The sequence below is a fragment of the Salvelinus fontinalis genome, chromosome 15, assembly GCF_029448725.1.
Source record: "Salvelinus fontinalis isolate EN_2023a chromosome 15, ASM2944872v1, whole genome shotgun sequence".
Taxonomy (NCBI): Eukaryota; Metazoa; Chordata; class Actinopteri; order Salmoniformes; family Salmonidae; genus Salvelinus; species Salvelinus fontinalis.
Genome location: NC_074679.1, coordinates 30,038,997 through 30,061,490, shown reverse-complemented (window position 1 = coordinate 30,061,490; position 22,494 = coordinate 30,038,997). Strand labels below are relative to the sequence as shown.

The 22,494-nt window shown below is 46.3% G+C and overlaps 1 protein-coding gene across 1 annotated transcript in view; it reads right to left on the bottom strand.

Annotated features, from left to right (window-relative positions):
* Positions 1-22,494, bottom strand: part of LOC129811756 (potassium voltage-gated channel subfamily H member 5-like) — a 100,487-nt gene that overhangs the window by 65,868 nt on the left and 12,125 nt on the right. The window contains exons 3-6 of the mRNA XM_055863321.1: positions 12,451-12,557; positions 12,157-12,306; positions 6,913-7,049; positions 1,985-2,377 (exon numbers count right to left, since the gene is read on the bottom strand). Coding sequence (XP_055719296.1) covers positions 1,985-2,377; positions 6,913-7,049; positions 12,157-12,306; positions 12,451-12,557 — 787 coding nt within the window. The remainder of the gene's footprint in view (positions 1-1,984; positions 2,378-6,912; positions 7,050-12,156; positions 12,307-12,450; positions 12,558-22,494) is intronic.

Here is a 22,494-nt window from a genome sequence, read left to right as displayed (position 1 = left end):
ATCTCATATGTATATACTGTACTCTATACCATCTACTGCATCTTGCCTGTGCCGTACGGCCATCGCTCGTCCATATATTTATATGTACATATTCTTATTCATTCCTTTACACCTGTTGGTAGTTGTTGTGAAATTGTTAGATTACTTGTTAGATATTACTGCACGGTCGGAACTAGAAGCACAAGCATTTCGCTACACTCACATTAACATCTGCTAACCATGTGTATGTGACCAATAGAAATTGATTTGATTTGAAGCCCTGCATGTTTTTTTCAAAAGTCTCATGGAATGTAGGCCTACATTGAACACCACACATTGGCTGCAACTGTAGGCTGAACGATAGAACAGGTATTTCCATGTTAACATGTTATGGGATGCATTTTCTCAAATGTTTTATGGTAGGCCACTCTGGTATGCCTACATTACGATAAAGTAGCCACATTAGCCTACTTGGCCACTGTTAAAACAGTAACTTAAAACTGGTACAGCCTCAGTATTCACAGTAAACACGCGCCGGAAGTTGCAAAGAACATTCACAATGTTCAAGTTTGTGCTCAGCAGACCTGAAATTTACTCAGTGCTGAACAAATTTGAGGGAACATTGCCTACAGTATATATAACCTATTTAAACATGTATTTTTATAACCTACACAGCAAAGTACAGTATCATTGACCTGGATACACAAACAAACACACACTCACTCACTCTCTCCTAAAACATGTGTTTTATGAGCTATACTAGTGAAATGATGGTGATGGAGCACCTATCACTGAACTCTAGAAAAGCAGTAACACAGTCCATAAGTTTTTCTGTTTAAAATCCAATGCATTGTGTTCTATATGATTGGGTTGAAGGAGTATTGATAATTGCTTCTCCTGGAGGACTGAAAATCGTCTCGAGCTCATCAGGCAAACTGGTTTTGACAGAAGCCCACATTTCTGGATTTCAGAGCCGACATAAGAAGCAACTGTTAGAAGTACAACTGACAAATACCTACAACTTAGACACTTCATAGAGGGTCAGAAGAAAGTCGATAAACTACGTTTTCAAATGACTGAAGTTGAAAAACTATTTACGAATCCTACCGTTCGGAGAGGTTTAATCTCCACATATATTCTATTTCATTGAACAGAAGTGCCTCATCCTATGATGTGTTGAGACATGTTTGCGAGAGAGACATTGGATATGCATTTGGTGAGGAAGAACGGGCTTCTATCTGCAAAAGGGTCTACCCCAAATGCACCTCCATAAGCATACAAGAGCTACATTTAAAAAAAATTCATAGAACCTACTTTACACCTGTCCGCCTTCACAGAATGTTTTCCAATGCATCAGATTTCTGTTTCAAATGTAAACAGGATACTGGCACCTTCATGTGCGTTTTTTGGTACTGTAGCATAATCCAGTCTTGTTGGAATGATATTCAATTACACATCCAGAATATCTTGGGTAGATAATTAGCTTTTTCACCGGAGTTATATTTGCTCTATTTTGATTGTAACGTCATGTTTGACCCTGACTCTGAACATCTGTTCATTACCCTTGTTTACTTAGCCCAAAAATGTATATTGTTATTATGGTCCACACCTGAAGTACCATCTGCGAGAATGTGGCTTTCAAGCTTCTGCTATCCTACCTCTAGAGAAGTGTACATTTGATTTACACCAGAGGTCTGATACATTTTGGAAAATTTGGTCTCCATTGTTGTCTTATGAAAACCTCCCATAAATGCCCATGTTATAATTGTAATGTTTGTATATATTGTTTTCTCTCCATTTTATGACTGCCTTTTTGTATAATGTTTTGCTGTATCCTTATTTATCCCTTTTATTGTACTTAGTCTGTGGTGCACTTTGTTTGGTTGTCTATGTAACCCCTATTAAAAGAAAATAACATTCTAATAAAAAGATAATTACAAAAAATAAATACAATTTCAAAGATCCTAAACCCACCCCACCCCTTCCCCGAGCCAGCCTACCGTACCTCATCCACATTCTCAAAGGCATTGATGATGTCATAGGGCAGGCAGGACAGCAGGTCGATGACGAACCAGGTCTTCAGGTAGTTCATCCTGATCAGCTTGGGGTCTGAGATGACCTCCCCACCGGGCCCCACGAAGGTGGTGTGGAAGTTGAGTACGATGTCCACCAGGAAGATGACATCCACCACACTGTCCAGCACCAGCCATACGATGTTGTTCTGCTTGGTCTTGAAGGACACGTTGTAGGGCACCATGATGGCCGTGTAGAAGGTGAGGACGAGGATGACCCAGTCCCAGGTGGTCTTGAAGGTGCAGTAGTGGAGGATGATGTGAGGGGGAGTCTTAGGAGCCTCCTGTTTGTACTGGGGGAGGATGTCTGAGCCTAGCTGGAGAACCTGAGCGCACACACAGAGAGAGAGAGAGACACAGTGAGCGAATGAGAGTGAGAGAGTGAGAAAGAGAGAGAGAGAGAGAGAGAGAGAGAGAGAGACTGGCAGTTATAGGAGGAGGAGACACTTTCCATGTTAAAGTTGATTGTTCTCATCTCATACAGACTATATCAGGAATGGGGCTTCCTGACTTCATGTTATAAAAGCGGGTTGGGTGCTCGCTGAGAAGATGAACAGAGGCTACAATTCTCATCTAATCCTCATCATCAGATGTGCCAATCAAACAGGCCTCAGTCAAGACCAGAAGCGCTGTGCAAAATGAGAACAATTAAGCACAGAAAAACCTTCTCAGAGAAATAGCAGCACATCTGACATTACGCATACTCAATGAGACATCAGATGCTCTTCAGATGAATCACCTGCCTAATCTATTGAATGTTCCCCAGATATTACAAACCCACTCAGACATCTTGTTATTGGTTATGTAAATGAGAAGAGATAGTAAAACTCATCCTTCTTTTCTGAGTTTTGATTTTGTCTTACCTCTCTGTCTGAGAGAGACCTGTAGGGGTAAGCAAATCACAAAATCCAAATCCCATTTGCATGAATTAACAGTAAGTATAACTTCATGTTGATAAATTTAATTCGGAAAGTATTCAGACACCTTCACTTTTCCACATTTTTTTACATTACAGCCTTATTCTGAAATTGATTCAATTGTTTTTTCCCCTCATCAATCTACACACAATACCCCATAATGACAAACAAAAACACGTTTTTAGAAATGTTTGCAACTGAAATATCACATTTACATAAGTATTCAGACCCTTTACTCAGTACTTTGTTGAAGCACCTTTGACAGCAATTACAGGGTTAAGTATTCTTGGGTATGACGCTACAAGCTTGGCACACCTGTATTTGGGGAGTTTCTCCCATTAATCTCTGCAGATCCTCTCAAGCTCTGTCAGGTTGGCTGGGGAGCGTCACTGCACAGCTATTTTCAGGTCTCTCCAGATATGTTAGATCGGGTTCAAGTCCGGGCTCTGGCAAGGACATTCAGAGACTTGCCCCGAAACCACTCGTCCATTGTCTTGGCTGTGTGCTTAGGGTTGTTGTCCTGTTGGAAGGTGAACCTTCGGCCCAGTCTGAGGTACTGAGCGCTCTGGAGCAGGTTTCATTCAAGGAACTTTCTGTACTTTGCTCCGTTTATCTTTCCCTCTATCCTGACTAGTTTCTCAGTCCCTGCTACCTCCCTGACCAAGGCCCTTCTCCCCCGATTGCTCAGTTTGGCCAGGCGGTCATCTCTAGGAAGAGTCTTGGTGGTTCCAAACGTCTTCCATTTAAGAATGATGGAGGCCGCTGTGTTCTTGGGGACCTTCAATGCTGCAGAAATGTTTTGGTACCCTTCCCCAGATCTGTGCCTCAACACAATCCTGTCTCGGAGCTCTACGAACAATTCCTTCAACCTCATGGTTTGGTTTCTGCTCTGACATGCACTGTCAACTATGGTACCTTATACAGACAGGTGTGTGCCTTTCCAAATCATGTCCAATCAATTGAATTTACCACAGATGGACTCAATTCAAGTTGTAGAAACATCTCAAGGATGATCAATGGAAACAGGATGCACCTGAGCTCAATTTCAAGTCTTATAGAAAAGGGTCTGAATACTTATATAAATAAGGTATTTCAGTTCGTTTTTTTATACATTTGCTAAAAGTTCTAAAAACCTGTTTTCACTTTGTCATTATGGTGTATTGTGTGTAGATTTATTTTTTAAATCAATTTTAGAATAGGCCTGTGACTTAAGAAAAAGAGGAAAAAGTCAAGGGGTCTGAATACTTTCCGAATGCAATGTAGATGTTGTTCATCGTTACTTACCAAAGGGGCAGGATTGAAAATACAACACTAAGGTTTATGTCAAATAATCCACTGCCCTGAAACATCAATAGATGACTCAGTACAGTTAGCCAGCCAGGTAAGGTCACTTAGCTAGGGAAAAGATCAGGTAAATTGAACATGGCTCGTCCCAAAACAAGTCATCTGAGTTTCCAGCAGAAAGAGACAGTGAAAATGCTTGCGGCACACTGCCTCCGTCTCGCTGCTATGCATGCAATATTAATGATGCCCAGTACAGCCGCAGCCCACAGCGAACTGTACAAGAACATTAGCCAGCAAGAATCCTCTCATCCGGAAGCATTCTTTATTGTCGCGGACGACAGAGAAGGCAGACTCAACGCTGCAGGACCGTTTTGAGAATAGTGATTGGAATATGTTCAAAGATTCCCCCACCCAGGACTCATCCATCAACATTAAGGAATATACATTGTCAGTCACAGGCTTCATTAGTAAATGTGTTGATGATGTTGTACCCACAATAACAATCCGGACATACCCTAACCAAAAACCCTGGATGAACAAAGATATCCGTACCTTGCTGGGAGCCCATACTGCAGGATTAAATTTGAATTGATGTTTAACAACTCAGACTCGCAACGCATGTAGCAAGGACTACAGATTATCACAGACTACAAAGGCAAATCCGGCTGTGCGTTGCCCACCGAAGCCACCCTCCCAGATGAGCTTAACACATTCTATGCTCGCTTCGAAGCAGACAATACCGAGCCATCCAGGAACAATCTCGCTGCTCCGGACAACCAGGTGCTTTCGCTTTCCAAGGCTGACAAGAGGAAAGCTCTCAAAAGAGTAAATACTCACGAATTCGCCGGCCCAGATGGCATCCCTGTCCACGTCCTCAGAGTGTGTGCTGACCAGCTGTCTTCTCTGACATCTTTAACCTGTACCTGTCCCAGGCTACTTCAAGGAGACCACCATCACCCCAGTGCCCAAGAAAAATAAGGTGACATGCCCAAATTATTATCACGCCTTCCCACTCACCCCGGTCATCATGAAGTGCTTCGAGAAGCTGGTCATGGCCCACATCAAGGCCAGCATGCCAGGCACACTGGACCCACTCCAATTTGCCTACTGCTCCAACAGATCCACGGAAGATCCATCGCTACTCAAACGGCCGTAACACATCTGTGAATGCTGTTCATTGACTACAGTCCAGCATTCAAGACTATTGCTCGCTCCAAGCTCAACACCAAGCTCAGAGCCCTGGGTCTGGACACCAGCCTCTGCAACTGAATTCTGGACTTCCTGATGGGCTGACCACAGGCTGTGAGGATTGGCAACAACACCTTCTCTACACTGACTCTTAACACAGGGGTCCCCCAGGGGTGTTTCCTCAACTTTCTGCTGTACTCCCTGTTCGACCACGACTGTGGCTTTGCACGACACCAACTCCATCATCAAGTTACCTGACGACAGCTTAGTTGTAGGCCTGATAAGCAATAACAACGAGTCAGCCTATAGGGAGGAGGTAAGTGAACTGGCATTGTGGTGCCAGGACAACAAACTCTCTCTCAATGTCAGCAAAACAAAGGAGTTGATTGTCAACGGGACTGCAGTAGAAAGACTTAAGTTCCTTATCATCTACATCACCGACTACTTGACATGGACCAACACCACCACCATTCTTGTCAAAAATGTGCAACAGCGTCTCTACTTCCTGAGGCGGCTGAAGAAATTCGGCATGCTACCCCGGTTCCTCTCCAAATACTACCGCTGCACCATTGAGAGAGTCCTGACAGGTTCCATCACGGCCTGGTACGGAAATTACTCCGTCCATGATCGCAAGGCCCAGCACATCACTTGGATCGTGCTCTCACCCATCCAGGACATCTACTCAAAACGGTGCCTGAGGAAGGCCCGCAGCATTATCAAGGACCCCCCACACCCCAGTCATGAGCTGTTTACTTCCTTACCATCTGGCAGATAGTATTGGAGCATGAGGTCTGATGCAAACAGGCTCAGAGACAGTTTCTATCTACAAACCATCAGACTGCGGAACACCCTTCACTGGACTGACCACCTGCTCTTTTCCACACCTTAGCACACACACACTCACTCACTCACACACACACCCACACAGACATCCACACATCCACTCATATACATTTATGCTACACACACATCACAACTGCTGCCAACAGACTTATTATAATAGCTAAATACGTCAAAATTTAAACACTTGACCCGCAATCCCGCCCTTCTTCAAAACACATGTAACTATTGGACTATAAATTGTGCCTTCTTATGTTATGCTTATGGTGTATAGCAAGAGTATCCCATACGAGTAATAAAACTTGAACGTACAGTATGTATGGGGAGGTGTGTATGTGTGTGTGTTTGTATGTGTGTACAGTCAAACATTAGGTCAATCAATTTTCTACCTAAAAGTCCTCTCTTGTATCTGCTCTTCTGTTTGTTATAAAATAAAATAAAACGTTTTGGCCATCTCTGTTTTTCTCTCTGTTTAGCCCCTGTGTGTTAATAGTCTGTCCTCTCTCTCTGCATTAGGCCCAGGACCTGAATGTGATCGAAGAGGTGATCAGGATGATGATTGTCTGTCTAACTCCCTACACCACAGCCCTAACCTGGTTTACTCCCAGCTCTACATGTGACACAGCACTTACCTCTGCCAGACGGGATTGCTTGGGTTGGCTGACCTCGTGGCTGCTCATAGGAGTGAGCTGCTGTGGTGTGGTATGGTGGCTGGTGTTGCGGTTATTATGTGTCAGTGCCCGTGTCAGCCGCGCAAACTTGGTCCATCCTGCAGACATAAAAGACATTGACACAGTTAGCACAGCTTGGTCATATGGAAAGGGTACACAAATGATATACACTTTGAGAAACACTGAAAGCATCCGCTATTAACCATACATTAATACATGACTTCATCTAAAGATGACTTAATCTTGTTGTAAAACCAGCAGCTATGGATTCAAAGTCACAGTGATGATGTAGGCACTAGGTGTCACGTTCCTGACCTATTTATGTTAGTTTGTTATGTGTGTTAGTTGGTCAGGACGTGAGGTTGGGTGGGCATTCTATGTTTTCTGTTTCTGTGTTGGTTTTGGGTTGCCTGGTATGGCTCTTAATTAGAGGCAGGTGTTTGGCGTTCCTCTAATTAAGAGTCATATTTAGGTAGGCGTTGTCACAGTGTTCGTTGTGGGTGATTGTCTTCCGTGTCTGTGTAATTGTTTGCACCATATGGGACTGTTACGGTTTGTTCGGTTTGTGTAGTCTAATTGTCCTATTCGTGCGTTCTTCTTGTTTTATGTAAGTTCGTCGTATAGGTCTGTCTACACCGTTTGTTGTTTTTGTTAGTTTAGTCAAGTTCGTGTTTTGTTAAATAAATTATGTCTTTAAACTCCACTGCGCCTTGGTTCGATCACTACTCCTCCTTTTCGATAGAAGAGGAGGAGGACCGCCGTTACAGAATCACCCACCAATCCAGAGCCAAGCAGCTGAATTTCGAGCAACGGGAGAGTACAAAGGACTTGTGGAGTTGGGACCATGGGCTAAAGTAAATCACCGTCCATGGGAACAGCTGGAGGCACTGAGGAGAGCAGAGGCTACCGGAGAGAGGAACCGGAGTTATGAGGGAACGCGTCTTGCACGGAAGCCCAAAAAGCCCGTGAGTAACACCCCAAAATTTCTTGGGGGGGGCTAAGAGGTAGTGGGCCAAGGGCAGGTAGGAGACCTGCGCCCACTTCCCAGGCTTACCGTGGAGAGCGGGAGTACGGGCAGGCGCCGTGTTACGCAGTAGAGCGCACGGTGTCTCCTGTACGAGTGCATAGCCCAGTGCGGGTTATTCTACCTCCCCGCACTGGTAGGGTTAGATTGGGCATTGAGCCAGGTGTCATGAGGCCGGCTCAACGCGTCTGGTCTCCAGTGCGTCTCCTCGGGCCGGCATACATGGCACCCGCCTTACGCATGGTTTACCCGGTTCGCCTACATAGCCCGGTGCGGGTTATTCCACCTCCCCGCACTGGTCGGGCAACCGGGAGCATTCAACCAGGTAAGGTTGGGCAGGCTCAATGCTCAAGAAAGCCAGTACGCCTCCACGGTCCGGTATTTCCGGCGCCACCTCCCCGCCCCAGCCTAGTACCTACAGTGCCTACACTACGCACTAGGCTACCAGTGCGTCTCCTGAGCCCTGTTCCTCCTCCATGCACTCTCCCTGTAGTGCGTGTATCCAGTTCGGTGCCTCCAGTTCCGGCACCACGCACTAAGCCTCCTGTGCGTCTCCAGAGCCCTGTACACACCGTTTCTTCTCCCCCTACTAATCCTGATGTGCTTGTCCTCAGCCCGGTGTCACCAGTGCCGGTACCACGCATCAGGTATAGAGTGGGCTTTGAGAGTACAGTGTGCCCTGTCCCTGCTCCCCGCACTAGTATGAAGGTGCGTGTCCTTAACCCGGTGCCTCCAGTTCCGGCACCACGCACCAGGTCTACAGTGCGCCTTATCCGGCCAGAGCCATCCGTCTCCCCAGCGCCATCTGAGCCATCCGTCTCCCCAGCGCCATCTGAGCCATCCGTCTCCCCAGCGCCATCTGAGCCATCCGTCTCCCCAGCGCCATCTGAGCCATCCGTCTCCCCAGTGCCGTCTGAGCCATCCGTCTGCAATGAGCCTGCAAAGCCGCCCGTCTGCCATGAGCCTGCAAAGCCGCCCGTCTGCCATGAGCCTGCAAAGCCGCCCGTCTGCCAGACAGGAGCCGCTAGAGCCGCCCGCCAGACAGGAGCCGCTAGAGCCGTCCGTCAGACAGGATCTGCCAGAGCCGCCAACTAGACAGGATCTGCCAGAGCCGCCAACCAGACAGGATCTGCCAGAGCCGCCAACCAGACAGGATCTGCCAGAGCCGCCAACCAGACAGGATCTGCCAGAGCCGCCAACCAGACAGGATCTGCCAGAGCCGCCAGCGAGCCATGAGCGGCCAGAGCCGTCAGAGAGCCATGAGCGTCGAGAGCCGTCAGCCTGCCATGAGCGTCGAGAGCCGTCAGCCGGCCATGAGCGTCGAGAGCCGTCAGCCGGCCATGAGCGTCGAGAGCCGTCAGCCGGCCATGAGCGTCGAGAGCCGTCAGCCGGCCATGAGCGTCGAGAGCCGTCAGCCGGCCATGAGCGTCGAGAGCCGTCAGCCGGCCATGAGCGTCGAGAGCCGTCAGCCGGCCATGAGCGTCGAGAGCCGTCAGCCGGCTATGAGCGTCGAGAGCCGTCAGCCTGCCATGAGCGTCCAGATTCGTCAGTCAGCCATGAGCTGCCCTTCAGCCAGAAACGGCTATATACCCAGAACTGCCCCTCAGTCCAGAGCTGTCTCTCTGTCCGGAGCTGCCTTTCAGTCCGGAGTTGCCCCTCTATCATTATCTCCCTCTCTATTCTGATCTATCCCTCTGTCTTGTGCTATCCCACTGACTTGATCTATCCCTCTGTCCCGGTGCTGTCCCTGTCATGGATGTTACTAAGAGGATTTTGTGGGGGTAAGATATGGGTGGACATTTTTAGGGGAAGATGGAGGCTGGGATTGACTATGGTGGGGTGGGGACCTCGCCCGGAGCCTGAGCCACCACCGTGGTCAGATGCCCACCCAGACCCTCCCCTAGACTTTGTTCTGGTGCGCCCGGAGTTCGCACCTTATGGGGGGGGTTATGTCACGTTCCTGACCTATTTATGTTAGTTTGTTATGTGTGTTAGTTGGTCAGGACGTGAGGTTGGGTGGGCATTCTATGTTTTCTGTTTCTGTGTTGGTTTTGGGTTGCCTGGTATGGCTCTTAATTAGAGGCAGGTGTTTGGCGTTCCTCTAATTAAGAGTCATATTTAGGTAGGCGTTGTCACAGTGTTCGTTGTGGGTGATTGTCTTCCGTGTCTGTGTAATTGTTTGCACCATACGGGACTGTTACGGTTTGTTCGGTTTGTGTAGTCTAATTGTCCTATTCGTGCGTTCTTCTTGTTTTATGCAAGTTCGTCGTATAGGTCTGTCTACACCGTTTGTTGTTTTTGTTAGTTTAGTCAAGTTCGTGTTTTGTTAAATAAATTTATGTCTTTAATTTATGTCTTTAAACTCCACTGCGCCTTGGTTCGATCACTACTCCTCCTTTTCGATAGAAGAGGAGGAGGACCGCCGTTACACTAGGCATGCACAGCAAAGGTCTGGGTCCTCTGTAGCTCAATTGGTAGAGCATGGCACTTGCAACGCCAGGATAGTGGGTTTGAATCCGTGGACCCAGTATGCACGCATGACTGTAAGTTGCTTTGGATAAAAGTGTCTGCTAAATTGCATATATTATAACTACAGCCTTACTCTCACGCTGGCTGTATAAACCATAATAATGTGAGGACTGTACAGGATGAAATATAAGACCAGTCAAACCCTTTCAGGTGCCATTACCACAGAGAGAAACAGGGATCTGAAATAGCCCTCAGCTCCAGGGTCTCTAACCTCATATCCTCTTTCACTTCCTTTCAAAAGTAGGTTAATTCAGCTATTTTTCCCAAAGGGCAGCAAGGTGAAAGGAGACCAGTGGCAGAGACCCACACAGGCCACAGCGGCAGCCTACTCACAATGGCACTGCAACAGATACAACTGACCTCCCCTCGGATGAAGAGAGTGTTAGGAGTTGTGTAACTCATTGTATACCGCCAGGGCAAAGCAGCACTCCACACCGACCATGTAAAGAGCCCCCAATCTTTACTGTAATAGCCCAAAATAGCCTTGTAAAAAAGGCTAATGTGCATTCGGCTAGCCCTCGAGAAAACAAAAAGAAAACAACCCGACCAGAACAACCTAATACAATGTGGCGAAGCATCACCCCCGAACAAACTGCATATGATGATCAAATCATTTCTGCTCAAATACAGCTTGAGCTATAGCATGAGGAGGTTGTGTTTCTATAGTGTCAGCATTCAGCTTCCATACCCTTCAGACCCATCCATGTCTGCCATCCCATCCCATCCCATAACACTGAACACTGCGACAGTCCACACTACAGCTCTGCTCTGGCTACACTCCTAATCAGTGACCCCTTGACAAGGTCTGGACACACAGCAGTCATTCTATGGTAAGGTCATCATAAGCAATTAGAGGACAGATGCTAATAAGCTCCTAATAAAATACAAAATAGTGGAAAATATAAACGGATTAGAGTAACGTTAATGGAACCGCGGGCACTGTATGCGGTGCTCATTTCACCCCGGAGGATTTCAATGGCTTCATGTTAGTAGTTTACATACTGAACTTTTAATGTTAAATTGTAAATTGAGACTGTAGAATTTTATTGGTAAAATGTATGAATGGAATGTATACATGTAAATTGACTCGTATTTGTTTTTTTTGTTTTGTTTTTACAAAAGATGAAAGTCCCTTAACTTGACTAAAAACAACAAGTTGCATGTCCTGTAAAATGTTCAACAAAACGTCATCTTTTGACAATATCCCTGACTGTCATAGTATTGTTTCTGGTCAACCTGCTCCCAAAATTAACAGCATGTAAAGCCCATATTAATCATCATGTGTTGATCATCATGTGTTAGTCATCTTCCAATCCCATGAGCTTGGTTTTCCCAGCAGTAAGTAAGTCTCTGACGAGGCATGGTGATGGGGAGTCTGCACCGCGGGGGGGAGTGGTCCCTCAGGGGTACAGCATTCTTCTTGTCAAAGGGCAAACACACCCGCTTAACACTGCTAAGAACAGAACCCAGGGCAAAGTCCTGACAACGTGCATCACTCATCTAGGAGGAGAGGGTAAAAACACCCACATCTTCTGTAGGTTCTGCCCACAACAATCACAAGACCTTTATATCTCCAGTAATTCATAGACTGGCTCTTCATAACAAGCAAACAGCCACAGTTCAGCATGATCGAGACCCACAGAGAGACTTACCCGAAGTGGACTCGTCCTTACCCTTAGTGGACTCGTCCTCGATGGGCTGCTTGAAGACAGTGATGTCTTTGAAGGTGCACAGGAAGAGAACCACTTTGTCATTCTCATTCCTGATGGGGGCCACCTGCATATAGAACCACACTGGCGCCCCTGCAGACAGAATGGATTCTTTACAATGTAGTAGTAACAGTTGCTTTTCTCATAAGGTGCATTTTGTTTACATTTTCCTTTTTATACAATAGAATAGAATATACAGTACATATACAATGTGAACAATTAAATGTGAACACTCACTGTTCTTCCTGTATAGCAAGACCTCAAAGCAGTTGGACTCATAATTATCAAATGTCTCTCTGACTTTGTCTATTGTCTTCTTGTCCGTCAGCTCTCCATACATAAAACTGGAAGAAAAGTGACGAATAAAATCAAAAGGATTAGTCATTTGATCCTAACCACAGATGTCATAAGGCATCAATTATGACAGTTATTAATCAATTAATGATCTTACTCATAAAAGCTCTACTCCTCTTCATAGCCTCTGAATGTTATTCCTAATACTTGTGTGGGACCAGTTAAGAAAATGACTGTGCCTTTGGCACACCTGCTGCTGTGGTTCCTGAGCTTACCACTAACCACTAGTCTACCCTTCCCTGATCAAGGCTGAGTTTAGATAGCCTGAGGGTAAAGGGTAGGAGGCATTAGTTTTTACTCACCAGAGTAACATCAAAGTGTGGTCAAACAATTAGTAACTTATTTGTAGTCATGATCTGGTTACCTATAACTACAAACATAGTTATGTTTAGCATTTTTACATACAGTTGAAGTCGGAAGTTTACATACACCTTAGCCAACTACATTTATTTGGCTAAGTTTTTCACAATTCCTGACATTTAATCCTAGTAAAAATACCCTGTTTAGGTCAGTTAGGATCACCACTTTATTTAAGAAATGTGAAATATCAGTAGAGAGAATGATTTATTTCAGCTTTTATTTCTTTCATCACATTCCCAGTGGGTCAGAAGTTTACATACACTCAATTAGTATTTTGGTAGCATTGCCTTTAAATTGTTCAACTTGGGTCAAGCGTTTAGGGTAGCCTTCCAAAAGCTTCCCACAATAAGTTGGGTGAATTTTGGCCCATTCCTCCTGACAGAGCTGGTGTACTGAGTCAGGTTTGTAGGCCTCCTTGCTTGCACACGCTTTTTCAGTTCTGCCCACAAATTCTCTATAGGATTGAGGTCAGGGCTTTGTGATGGCAACGCCAATACCTTGACTTTGTTGTCCTTATGCCATTTTGCCACAACTTTGGAAGCATGCTTGGGGGTCATTGTCCATTTGGAAGACCCATTTGTGACCAAGCTTTAACTTCCTGACTGATGTCTTGAGATGTTGCTTCAATATATCCACATTATTTTCCTGCCTCATGATGACATCTATTTTGTGAAGTGCACCAGTCCCCCCTGCAGCAAAGCACCCCCACAATATGATGTTGCCACCCCCGTGCTTCACGGTTGGGATGGTGTTCTTTGGCTTGCAAGCCTCCTCCTCCCGACAAGCCTCCTCCTCCCGAAGCCTCCTCCTCCCGAAAAGTACGATCTTTGTCCCCATGAGCAGTGGCTTCTTCCTTGGTGAGCGGACTTTCAGGTTATGTCGATATAGGACTTGTTTTACTGTGGATATAGATACTTTTGTACCTGTTTCCTCTAGCATCTTCACAAGGTCCTTGCTGTTGTTCTGGGATTGATTTGCACTTTTCGCACCAAAGTATGTTCATCTCTAAAAGACAGAATGCGTCCCCTTCCTGAGTGGTATGACGGCTGGTGTTTATACTTGCGTACTATTGTTTGTACAGATGAACGTGGTACCGTCAGGCGTTTGGAAATTGCTCCCAAGTATGAACCAGACTTGTGGAGGACTACAATTTTATTTCTGAGTTCTTTGGCTGATTTCTTTCGATTTTTCCATGATGTCAAGCAAAGAGGCACTGAGTTTGAAGGTAGGCCTTGAAATACATCCACAGGTACACCTCCAATTGACTCAGATTATGTTAATTAGCCTATCAGAAGCTTCTAAAGCCATGACATTATTTTCTGGAATTTTCCAAGCTGTTTAAAGGCACAGTCAACTTACTGTATGTAAACTTCTGACCCACTGGAATTGTGATACAGTGTATTATAAGTGAAATAATCTGTCTGTAAACAATTGTTGGAAAAATGACTTGTGTCATGCACAAAGTAGATGTCCTAACCAACTTGCCAAAACTATAGTTTGTTAACAAGAAATTTGTGGAGTGGTTGAAAAAATAGTTTTAATGACTCCAACCTAAGTGTATGGAAACTTCCGACTTCAACTGTATTTCTTAACTTATTTCCAAGAGATCTTCTGAACTATTCACAATGCACTATTTGTCAACGTCATATGGACAACCAGTGCTTCTTAGCTAGTTCCAGCAGGCTAGTTCCAGTTAGCTGCTGGCCATGCTAGCATGTAACTGGAATGTGTCATAAAGGCACACAGGTGTCATTTGTAATGCCACATACAAGAAGCATTGGTGAGTCATCATCTTATATATCTGCCCTAGTTACTTTGGATTTGATATGTTGTTTTGTCTTCTCGTATGTCACATTTATAGTTCTCACCTCACATCATGACCAGGCAGTTATGGTGAACCAGCTGTCAATACTAACAATTGATTAGAATAAAAGCTGAGGAAGAGGAAGATGATGTGATCATTGGGTGAGTAGTGACGTGGATATTGTAAATTGTGAACACAACTTGGTTTGCTCTACAGCATCTGTAAAAATGTCTGCCATTCTAATAAGGTCTGACATATATTTTATTCACTCTCAGGGAGCCCGAAGCTTCAGCCAGTCTGGACGAGGAAATACTTGTTTTGTGTTCCAGTCCCAACTGATGAAGCTTTTCCAAGTCTGTGTTGGGAGTGGAGATTCCAGAGACTACGTCAACAGCCAGACGAACAGCGCTCAACATCACGCAGATCTGCAGTTCGCGCAACCATGTGAGAGAATGATCCAACCAGCCTATGTTTGGGAGAGTGCCAGCAGGCAATCTGCTCCTTTTTGCTGACATTTTGGTGTCAAGTTGTATGCCGACCAATGTCCTCCAAATGCTTTGCATGATGGGAGTGGCCACCATTCATCTCAGCACATTCTTCTGTCACCAGCATAGCCACCTTGAGCCAGCAGTCTTCAAGACATGGGATGTCGAGCAGAGTGGCACCATCGAAATCCTCAAAGAAATGGGTGGAGATCTGTTCTTGGCAGCATATGGAGGGATAGTCCCAGAGTGATAGTCTGGCCACTCTCCAAAGTTTGGTACATTCACTGCCGTTGAAAAGACAATCAACAAGATCCTGAATATATCAATTGTTAAAACCTCTTAGCGCACGGATCCCGCTATCGGGATCAAAATCGACAACATCCGGTGAAGCTGGAGCGCGCCAAATTCAAATTACAAAATTGTAATATTAAACATTCATGAACATACAAGTGTCTGACATCATTTAAAAGCTTAACTTCTTGTTAATCCAACCGCGTTGTCAGATTTGTAAAAAGGCTTTACGGCGAAAGCATACCATGCCATTATCTGAGGACAGCGCCCCACATCAAAATACTTTTTCAAATCAGCACAGGCGTCACAAAATCCCAAATAGCAATAAAATAAATCACTTACGTTTGAAGATCTTCCCCTGTTTGCAATCACAAGTGTCCCAGCTACACAATGAATGGTCGTTCTGTTCGATAAAGTCCTTCTTTATATCCCAAAACTTTCCGTTTAGTTGGCGCGCTTGATTCAGTAATCCACTTGTTCAACATGCATACAAACGAATCCAAAAAGTTACCAGTAAAGTTCGTCCAAACAAGTCAAACGATGTTTCTAATTAATCCTCAGGTACTCTAATATCTAAATAAACAATCAAATTTAAGACGGAGAATAGTATGTTCAATGGGGAAGCTAAATAACGAAGAGCGCGCACCTCAATCACACGCGCAACAAGACTACTTTTCTAATGAGAGACACCTTGGGAAAAACTACAACTACTCGTTCGTTTTTCAAAAAACAAGCCTGAAACCCTTTCTAAAGACTGTTGACATCTAGTGGAAGCCATAGGAACTGCAATCTGGGAGCTATTTATTTGTGTATCCCATAGACTAGCATTGAAATGGCCTGTGACCCAAAAATAAAATTCCAGGTGGATTTTCCTCGGGTTTTCGCCTGCCATATCAGTTATTTTATACTCACAGACATTATTTTAACAGTTCTAGAAACTTCAGAGGGTTTTCTATCCAATGCTACCAATTATATGCATATCCTAGCTTCTGGGCCTGAGTAAGACAGTTTACTTTGGGCACATCGTTCATCCGAACTTCCAAACACTGCCCCCTAGCCCTAAGAGGTTTTAATCTAATACATTTACAGTGCATTCGGAAAGTATTCAGACCCCTTGACTTTTTCCACATTTTGCTACGTTACAGCCTTATTCTAAAATGTATTAAATATTTTTTTCCCCTTCATCAATCTACGCACAATACCCCATAATGGCAAAGCGAAAACAGGTTTTTAGACACATTTGCAAATGTATTAAATATAAAAAACAGAAATACCTTATTTACAAAAGTATTCTAACCCTTTGCTATGAGATTCGAAATTGAGCTCAGATGCATCCTGTTTCAATTGATCATCCTTGAGATGTTTCTACAACTTGATTGGAGTCCACCTGTGGTAAATTCAATTGATTAGACATAATTTCAAAAGGCACACACCTGTCAATATAAGGTCCCACAGTTGATAGTGCATGTCAGAGCAAAAACCAAGCCAAACCAAGTGGAAGGAATTGTCCTTAGAGCGCAGAGACAGGATTGTGTCAAGGGTATATCTGCAGCATTGAAGGTTCCCAAGAACACAGTGGCCTCCATCATTCTTAAATGGAAGAAGTTTGGAACCACCAAGACTCTTCCTAGAGCTGGCCGCCCGGCCAAACTGAGCAATTGGTGGAGAAGGGCCTTGATCAGTGAGGTGACCCGATGGTCACTTTGAAAGCGCTCCAGATTTCCTCTGTGGAGATGGGAGAACCTTCCAGAAGAACAACCATCTCTGCAGCACTCCACCAATCAGGTCTTTATGGTAGAGTGGCCAGACGGAAAACCCTCCTCAGTAAAAAGGCACATGACAGCCCGCTGGAGTTTGCAAAAAGGCACCTATAGACTCTCAGACCATGAGAAACAAGATTCTCTGGTCTGATAAAAGCAAGATTGAACTCTTTGGCCTGAACGCCAAGCGTCACGTCAGGAGGAAACCTGGCACCATCCCTACGGTGAAGCATGGTCATACCAGCATCATGCTGTGGGGTTGTTTTTCAGAGTCAGGGACTGGGAGACTAGTCAGGATCAAGGGAAAGATGAACAGAGCAAAGTATAGAGAGATCTTTGATGAAAACCTGCTCCAGAGTGCTCAGGGCCTCAGGACAACGACCCTAAGCACCCAGCCAAGACAACGCAGGAGAGGCTTCGGGACAAGTCTCTGAATAGCCAAGAAGACTCAAGGCTGTAATCAATGCCAATGGTGCTTCATCAAAGTACTGAGTACTTATGTAAATGTCTTATTTCTGTTTTTTTTATTTGTAATACATTTGCAAACATTTCTAAACCTGTTTTTGCTTCGTCATTATAGGGTATTGTGTGTAGATTAATGAGGGGGAAAAAACTATGTAATCCATTTTACAATAAGGCTGTAACGTAACAAAATGTGAAAAAAGTCAAGGGGTCTGAATACTTTCCAAATGCACCGTATGTTGTTATACTGTAAAATCATGCAACAATTTGTTACATTGATGTGTCAAATCTGATTTGCTTAATTGCATTCAAGTGCATTTCTTTTTTTGTTTGTATCTAAGAGCAATGAGGTGAAGAGCGCCACGTGGTGTGAACTGGAGGGGTTGAAGAGGACTAAGCAGTGCTGAGCTGGTGGTTGGAACCCTCATCACTGACCCAAACAGACAGATCGTTAAATGGATCTGGGAGAACATGCCAGATACAAAGCATCGCTTTGATATTTGGCTAAATGTAAGAAATATTTAACTTTGTGTCATTATACTGTATAAGTGGGTATGACTATTCTACTCATCCATGTGCACATTTTTATTACCTGTTTTCTACTGTGATTAGCTCTATACAAGAAAATTGACACCACTCGAGAGAGGGTGTGCTGATGTTGGGCAGTGGCGGAACTCCACTATCAACCACTCCTACTGGTCATGACTCCTGAAGAAAGCAGGGAAATTATTGTGCCAAAATGGAAACGTTACACTGTACCACATTCAGAACCAGCATACCAACCTACTGATGCCACTCATGCCTTTGTGTCATCATACACCACTGCAAGCAAAGGAACGGACAAAGGAGTGGCTGGAACTAAGTCAGTGTACATATCCTACGTGTAGTACATGGATTTTTACAGAACAGCCAATCTTACAGTATAATAGTTCATTCTGTTTTTAAATCAAATTCCAGACTCTGGGACCTCAATGGGTTTGGAGAAGATTCTACATGTGGCCTTGATCCCGAAGGACATCTCGCAACTATCCACTGACTACCAGACATCAGGGCTAGAGGAGTACCACTCTCTGATGCTACACTTCCTGTCGAAGCGCTACCTTCTCCCACGAGGGAATGCATGCAGTGTTGGTAAAGCAATACTACTGAATCTGTCATTATTACAGTCAAGTGTATCAAAACCCTTTCCATTGTTTGTGTCTCTCAGTTGGAACCCAACTCAAATGTTTCCTGTTGTAAAGGCAGTCAATGTTGTTCTCCCCCTTTAACGAGGAGGAGCATGGATAGGACCAAGATGCGGATTGAGGGAAATAAGCCATCTTTTAATGAACACACAGCAAACAAGACACTACAAACTACAAAACAACAAACGTGACTAACCTTCAACTGTCCTGTGAGGACACAGGAACAAACACCCACAAAACACCAGTGAAACCCTGGCTGCCTTTGTATGACTCTCAATTAGAGACAAACAATACACACCTGTCTCTAATTGAGAATCATACCAGGCCGAACACAAAACCCCACATAGAAATACAAACATAGACAAACCCACCCAACTCACGCCCTGACCAACTAAAATGAATACAAAACAAAGGAAAACAGGTCAGGAACGTGACAGAACCCCCCCCTTAAGGTGCGAACTCCGGGCGCACCAGCACAAAGTCTAGGGGAGGGTCTGGGTGGGCGTCTGTCCACGGTGGCGGCTCTGGCGGTGGACGAGGTCCCCACCCCACCATAATCAATCCCCGCTTCTTTATCCCCCTCCCAATGACCACCCTCCCACTAACCCCACCTAAATGAAGGGGCAGCACCGGGACAAGGGGCAGCACCGGGACAAGGGGCAGCACCGGGACAAGGGGCAGCACCGGGACAAGGGGCAGCACCGGGACAAGGGGCAGCACCGGGACAAGGGGCAGCACCGGGACAAGGGGCAGCACCGGGATAAGGGGCGGCAGGTCCTGGCTGAGGGACTCCGGCAGGTCCTGGCTGAGTGGCAGCTCCGGACTGTAGGGCAGCTCCGGACTGTACGGCAGCTCCGGACTGTAGGGCAGCTCCGGACTGTCGGACGTCTCTGGCAGCTCCTGACTGGCGGGCGTCTCTGGCAGCTCCTGACTGGCGGGCGTCTCTGGCAGCTCCTGACTGGCGGGCGTCTCTGGCAGCTCCTGACTGGCGGGCGTCTCTGGCAGCTCCTGACTGGCGGGCGTCTCTGGCAGCTCCTGACTGGCGGGCGTCTCTGGCAGCTCCTGACTGGCGGGCGTCTCTAGCGGCTCCTGACTGACGGACGGCTCTAGCGGCTCCTGACTGACGGACGGCTCTACTGGCTCGGGACAGACGGGCGGCTCTAATGGCTCGTGGCAGACAGATGACTCAGACGGCGCTGGGCAGACAGATGGCTCAGACGGCGCTGGGCAGACAGATGGCTCAGACGGCGCTGGGCAGACAGATGGCTCAGACGGCGCTGGGCAGACAGATGGCTCAGACGGCGCTGGGCAGACGGGCCGTTCAGGCACCGCTGGGCAGACGGCAGACTCTGGCCGGCTGAGACGCACTATAGGCCTGGTGCGTGGTACCGGAACTGGAGGTACCGGGCTGAGGGCACGCACCTCAGGGCGAGTGCGGGGAACAGGAACAGGGCACACTGGACTCTCGTGGCGCACTCTAGGCCTGGTGCGTGGTACCGGAACTGGAGGTACCGGGCTGAGGGCACGCACCTCAGGGCGAGTGCGGGGAGAAGGAACAGTGCGTCCAGGGCTCTGGAGACGCACAGGAGGCTTGGTGCGTGGTGCCGGAACTGGAGGCACCGGGCTGGAGACACGCACCATAGGGAGAGTACGTGGAAGAGGAACAGGGCTCTGGAGATGCACTGGAAGCCTGGTGCGTGGTGTAGGCACTGGTGGTACTGAGCTGGGGTGGGAAGGTGGCGCCGGATATACCGGACCGTGAAGGAGGACACGTGCTCTTGAGCACCGAGCCTCCCCAACCTTACCAGGTTGAATGGACCCCGTAGCCCTGCCAGTGCGGCGAGGTGGAATAGCCCGCACTGGGCTATGCAGGCGAACCGGGGACACCACCTGTAAGGCTGGTGCCATGTACGCCGGCCCGAGGAGACGTACTGGAGGCCAGATACGTTGGGCCGGCTTCATGGCATCCGGCTCGATGCCCAACCTAGCCCTCCCAGTGCGGCAAGGTGGAATAGCCCGCACTGGGCTAAGCACGCGTACTGGGGACACCGTGCGCTTCACCGCATAACACGGTGTCTGACCAGTACGACGCCCTCTTACTCCACGGCAAGCCCGGGGAGTTGGCTCAGGTATCCAACCCGGCTTCGCCACACTCCCCTTTAGCCCCCCCCCAAGAAATTTTTGGGTGAGCCTCTCGGGCTTCCGTGCTAGCCGCGTACCCTCATACCTGCGCTCCTGGGCTGTGGCTGCCTTCTTCTCCTCCCGAGAGCGGCGATTCTCTCCCACCTTAGCCCAGGGTCCTTCTCCATTGAAAATTTGCTCCCAACTCCATTCCTCTTCTCTCCATTGCTTTAGTTCTTTCTCTCTCTCCTCAATCCGCTTGGTCCTGTTGTGGTGGGTGTTTCTGTAAAGGCAGTCAATGTTGTTCTCCCCCTTTAACGAGGAGGAGCATGGATAGGACCAAGATGCGGATTGAGGGAAATAAGCCATCTTTTAATGAACACACAGCAAACAAGACACTACAAACTACAAAACAACAAACGTGACTAACCTTCAACTGTCCTGTGAGGACACAGGAACAAACACCCACAAAACACCAGTGAAACCCTGGCTGCCTTTGTATGACTCTCAATTAGAGACAAACAATACACACCTGTCTCTAATTGAGAATCATACCAGGCCGAACACAAAACCCCACATAGAAATACAAACATAGACAAACCCACCCAACTCACGCCCTGACCAACTAAAATGAATACAAAACAAAGGAAAACAGGTCAGGAACGTGACACCTGTGCTTCTTTTTTTATCCTTTTTTGTTTTAGCTCTTGCAGCCTTCATTCTTTTTTTGAACCTTTATTTAACGAGGCAAGTCAGTTAAGAACAAATTCTTATTTACAATGATGGCCTAGGAACAGTGCCTTGTTCAGGGGCAGAATGACAGATTTTCACCTTGTCAGCTCGAGGATTTGATCTTGCAACTTTTTGGTTACTAGTCCAACGCTCTAACCACTAGTCTACCTGCTGCCCCAGCCTTGCGTTAAAATGAGAACAGTGGACGGATGCAGGCAGTGAGAAAAGACAACCTGCTGAGGTACTCCGTCTCCTTCCCAATGGCCAAGAATTTTGGATACACAATTAGGCCAATGAAGACCAAAACTACCTAAGTCAAATTATATAAATGTTGAAATGCCTGTTATTATTTGTGTCTTTACAGACTACGCTGCCAAAATAGTGAAAGCTGTGGTTTGTCCCCCCCCTACTCCCGGAGGACGAGTCAGACACCAGGATCCTGGAATCACCTCCACCACTCTGTAGCCAGTTTCAGCATCCCACGAAAGACCAGGCAATGAGGGATTATATAATGTTTTGTTTTTTTTACATGCAGGCGGCTCTCCTCGTGCCTCAGCTTCTCCAGCCTGCTCTGGAATGACTTGAGACAGTACTCATGCAGCAAGTATTGTTATCTCATTGGTAAAATACAGTGTCGTAATATTTGTATATTAAGGCAGCTTATACAATGTTAAAAACATTACAATACATTCACAGATTTCACAACACACTGTGCCCTCAGGCCCCTA